Here is a 5,084-nt window from a genome sequence, read left to right on the forward strand (position 1 = left end):
TTATTTTATCAATTAAATAACATACAATTCAAATTAAAGAGACTAAAAATAAATAATTTTAATCATTTAAAAATTATCAAATTAAAATTACATACAATTTAAAGTAAAGAGATGAAAAGTACACCTTAGTCAGTTTGTTTATTTATTTATTTTGTAGAGATGGGACCAGCTATTGTGGTCATGATTTTGAAAAATGAAATGACAAAAGTACCCTTCCTTTCGATGCTTTGTATGTAAAATATTTCCATAGATGAGAGACAAACAAATGATGTCCCACGTTGTTGCTTTGCAAGTTGCGGCTCTCTGACTCTCTCTACCAACACAACCGTTTTCTGTCGCCGGAAAATCCTCATTGATCTTTCTCTCCGGTGATCCTCTCCGATCCGCCGCCATGAGTTCCGGCGAGCTACTCCAGATACAGCCTCAGGAGCTGCAGTTTCCCTGTGAGCTTCTTCGCTTCTCCCAATAACAAAGATCATCACTTTTCTATGCAAAATTCGTTTTTTTGCCCTTCTCGTTCGGTTTCTGCTTCTGGGTCTTGTTCTAATTTTTATTTTTTTATTTTCTATTTATGGGTTTTGTGTTTGTGGAATAGTTGAATTGAGGAAGCAGATCTCATGCTCTTTGCAGTTGTCTAACAAAACAGATAACTATGTGGCTTTCAAGGTTGCAATTTTACTCTTTATTTTTCTTTTACTTTTTCTATTTTTATTTATTTATTTCATTTATTTTCCGTTTGTTTAGTTTGTAAAATTGTTTGTTAATTTTGTGTTATATTGAGACTTGCAATTTTGATTTTGGAGTGAAATTCATTGCGTTTCAGGTTAAAACGACAAATCCGAAGAAGTATTGTGTTAGACCTAACACTGGAGTTGTGTTGCCTAGGTCTACATGTGATATTATTGGTATCTTTTTCTATCTCTCCTTCTATATTCACCTCTTCATCACTAACCCTCTTTCATTCGAAAAACAAGCACACATGCATGCATAGAGAAACAATTTTTTACTTGATTATGTGTGCTACTTGGCTCTATATGGTGAAATATTTTGAATTAGTAATTTTTTAGGGTTAAGTTGTGCTATAGAATTTTTTTTTTCTTTTTTAACATTTTTAAGTAACTGTCCCTTTTATGTGTTTTCAGTAACAATGCAAGCTCAAAAGGAGGCACCCCCTGACATGCAATGCAAGGACAAGTTTCTTCTTCAAAGTGTAATTGCAAGTGCTGGGGCAACCACAAAAGATATCACTCCGGAAATGGTAACCATTCAACCAATAAGTCGGTTTTTCTTGATAGAATTGCTAAATGTGCGATATGTTGCATGATTTGACCAATTGATGGCTTTTTATGCTAATTGGATATAGTTCAATAAAGAATCTGGCCATGATGTTGAAGAGTGCAAATTGAGAGTTGTTTATGTTGCTCCTCCTCAACCACCTTCCCCGGTTAAGGAAGGATCCGACGAAGATTCATCACCACGTGCATCTGTATCAGAGAATGGACATTCAAGTATTTTGGAATTTACTGGGGTATGTAATCAATCAGCGGGTTTGCATATATTTTCAAACAAATCTTCACCTTTTTTATGGTAATTAATTGTTGTGATAACCTGGTTTTGTAGGCTTCAAAAGCTTTCACTGAGCGGGGTGACCATCAGGATACTTCATTTGAGGTGACTTATATCATACGTATCTCTAACATCTATGCTATTTGTCATTAAGAATGATATCATGCCTCCACCAAGTCGAACTTTCCCTCTTTTCTCTGATTAGGTTTTTTCAATTGAAAAATAAAAAGATCAGTTATCATTATTATTTCAAGTAAACCATCAATATAGTCCTCCGAAGTTAAATATGTGTCACAACGTAAGTCCTCCAAAAATTTTGGTCTCCAGATTAGTCTCTCAAAGATTTTTTTTCTTACCACTTTATACTTCCATTTTAGATCATTGAAAGACTTATTTATTTGGTGACAAATTAAATCTTTGAGGGATTAATGTGGTGACAAGTTCTTTGGATGATTAATATGGTGAGATGAAATCTTTGAGAGATTAATGTGTTGACTACGATTTTGAAAGATTTATGTGGTGATACATGTAACTTTGGAGGACTAAAATGAGGATATACTCTTATAATTGCTATGTAGCACAGAATACATTTTAATTTGGGAAAAGGTAATGCTTGATGTTGGCTGTTTACCCCAAGCCAAACATGCCTGCAACAATATCTTCTTTTGACTCCAAATTTTGATCCCCAAACAAGCCTAGCCAAAAGGATCGGTTTGCATAAATTGCATGTCAATTTAGAGATATCATATTGAGTGTCATGATAATTCGAATTTAGTTTTGGTGGTTGGAATTATTTGAAATGCATAAATTTATAAGTTTTCGGGAGTTTATGGACTTATTTACCCCATACTGTACTGGCTTTTTATAAATGATCTTTCATGGTCTTGTGGTACTGTGAGTTTCTTTGGTTTTTAATTTAAGCATCGTTATCAAATTCTCCTGCTGATGAACTGTTTAAAGTTGATTGATTTGTGTCATCTATTTACACATTGCCTATAGTGTTTACCTCTTCTACCTCAAAGAAAAACTGCTCTGGATCGCTCTTGGTGAGATATGAATTCAGAAAAACTGGTGCTAATTTGAATATATCTTGTTATTTCAGGCAAGAGCTCATATTTCAAAGGTAAATGAGGAAAGGAATTCTGCTATTGAGCAAAATAAAAGGCTTCAGCAAGAACTGGTATGGATCTCATTCTGTAAAACGAACTCTTTTAATCAAGTGTATACATGTTCTCTTGAATGTTCCATTGGTAGTCTTGATCTTTATCCTTTGATGATATACCCTTCCATTACTCTTCTAGTTTGTTATTTGGTTATGTTATGCAACTATTAGATTGAATTGAATTCAATGTTCGTTTTTATGTCTGAAGTTACAGTTTGAGAAAGATAAGGCTGTCTTAGTCATCTATTCCTGAATCAAGAGTGTCTGAATATCTTAAAACCTTTTTCTGAATTTTAAATGATTGCATATTGGGAAAGTGGAGGCAGAGGAACCAAAGGGAACCTGTTTGCTTTCCAGTTTCTAAACTAATTTTGTTTCCAAATAACAAGAAATAGTAAAATGAGGGAACATATGCTACATTGCTACTTTATGATTTTTTTATAGCTTTTGGTTCCGTTTCAGCTTATCTATAGGATTATTTATTTTCCTTAACTGATTGTACTAGTTTGGTTGGTGTTTAGTTTTGAAAGTCAACCTGAGCAAACCAGTCAAGTTTCTGAAATTAACTATCCCATTTACCATTCACCTTACTTTTCGCCTATAGTTTTAGATGGTCTGTTTCAGTATTCCTATAGTTGTCACTTCCCCACGGAAACCAAACCAGGAAGATGAGACCTTTTTCATTGCCTAATATGTTTTGAATTCTTTGATTACTAAGAAGTAAGTAGTCATGATAGCCTTGCACTAGAGTTCACACTCTTCTTGGTTCTATGTTTTGCTTTTTTGAACACTTAATAGTTCAGATTCTTTACACTTCTCAGACAAAAGATCATTTTCCCTAATTGAGTATTAATGGGAGGGGATCCTCTCATGTGATATGATAGGTCGTGTAAGTTTTGTATCTATTTTTGTACTTACTAATTTTCGGAAAACCCTGAAGAATTAAAATTAGAAACTTTTTATTGAAAAACATAAAAAGGCACTTACTCCTGTGATATCTATAATGCATTCCAAGAATTTTTTTTTTTAAAAAAAAAAATTATTTATTGATTTCTGAAACGATGTCTTATTAGCAAGACCCTTAATTTAATAGCGTCACACTTATTCATTATCTATCAAGAGGGAGATGGAACCCAATCTTACACATGACATTGTTGTGAAATTTAATCATGAGAGAATCCATTCCTAGCGTTAGAATCTAATTTAGTCTTGCCATAATTGTTAAGTGTTTGGTGAAGAAGTTAATACTTGCACCATATGGTGATTATTTGGAAATTTATGGTTCTCATGTAAATAAAATTTTGGATTGGCTTGGAATCTTCCATCACAGGAGCTTTTGAGGCGCGAAGCCAGCAGAAGCCGAGGTGGTGTACCATTCATGTATGTAGTTCTTGTTGGCTTCATTGGCATCATTTTGGGTTTGCTATTGAAGAGGACGTGACCTGTGTGATTGCCAGATTCTCCAAAATGATCAATTGTAGAAAGCATCAAGAAGAAAAATGTTTGTGATGTGCAAAAAACAGTTGTTGTCTTATTGTCCTGTGTTGCTCCTAGAAATTTGGAATGTGTGGTCAGAGATAGCTACTTCTCTCGGCAATAGCAAATCATAGACAGTGGACAAAATTTGTATCATGGAAACTGTATTGTTATCTTATGTGGTACATGTGATTAATTCTTTAGCAGCTCCTATTATCCGCGTCCCCATAATGCAAAGTCATTGGCACTATGATAGTGCTTTTCAATATTATGAAGCCATATAATTCTTCATGGTAGGTGAAACTTATTCTATATTCAGGATAGTTGTTAACTGTTTCAAAATTGATTTGTGTAATGAGTAATGACATGGGTTAAGAAATTAAAAATAAAGTTTAAAATTGAAAAATATGAAACGTTGAAAATTTTAGAAATTAAAATTCTTGTTTAATTTTTGGTATTTTTCTATTCCTTAGTGTATTGGTGTTGTCAGCATAACCTACCATTATTGGGCATATTGTTCCGAAGTTATAATTAGCAAGGTGAAGTGAACAATGTTATTTATACATTACTATTATAGTCTTGTTCTTGTATTATTTCCAATCCCTTACTTTGAAAAAAATTGCAAGAGCTACGAGCACTTAACAATAGTAGTGGTGTTTTATGTGCCTATAACAGATGAGGATTCCCGCCATATATGTCGAATGATTCTTGCTGCATTTTATAAAATAAGAGATGAAAGCAACACACTCTTCAATACATAATACATTCTTTTATAGTTAATTATTTTCTTTTAAATAATTAACATATGAAATAAGTGTGTTGGCAATTAAAAATATCAACCTATCACATCTTTTTCAATCTCTCTTTTTTTTTAATCTAG

At 33.2% G+C, this 5,084-nt stretch overlaps 1 protein-coding gene across 2 annotated transcripts; it reads left to right on the forward strand.

The window, feature by feature from the left end:
* Positions 1 to 254: 254 nt before the first annotated feature.
* LOC113849206 (vesicle-associated protein 1-1-like) lies at positions 255 to 4,492 on the forward strand. Of its 2 annotated transcripts, XM_027478927.1 has the most exons (8): positions 255 to 443; positions 596 to 666; positions 824 to 905; positions 1,143 to 1,258; positions 1,364 to 1,528; positions 1,621 to 1,671; positions 2,669 to 2,746; positions 4,059 to 4,492. In XM_027478927.1, exons 1-8 carry the CDS (start codon positions 392 to 394, stop codon positions 4,167 to 4,169), a joined length of 726 nt encoding a protein of 241 aa, XP_027334728.1. In that variant the 5' UTR covers positions 255 to 391; the 3' UTR covers positions 4,170 to 4,492. The 2 variants fall into 2 exon arrangements, with proteins under 2 accessions (XP_027334728.1, XP_027334729.1); XM_027478928.1 differs by lacking the exon at positions 1,621 to 1,671 and having other exon boundaries at positions 262 to 443; positions 4,059 to 4,464.
* Positions 4,493 to 5,084: the final 592 nt, after the last annotated feature.

Source organism: Abrus precatorius, unplaced genomic scaffold, assembly GCF_003935025.1.
Source record: "Abrus precatorius isolate BTA unplaced genomic scaffold, Abrus_2018 Scaffold9, whole genome shotgun sequence".
Classification (NCBI taxonomy): domain Eukaryota; kingdom Viridiplantae; phylum Streptophyta; class Magnoliopsida; order Fabales; family Fabaceae; genus Abrus; species Abrus precatorius.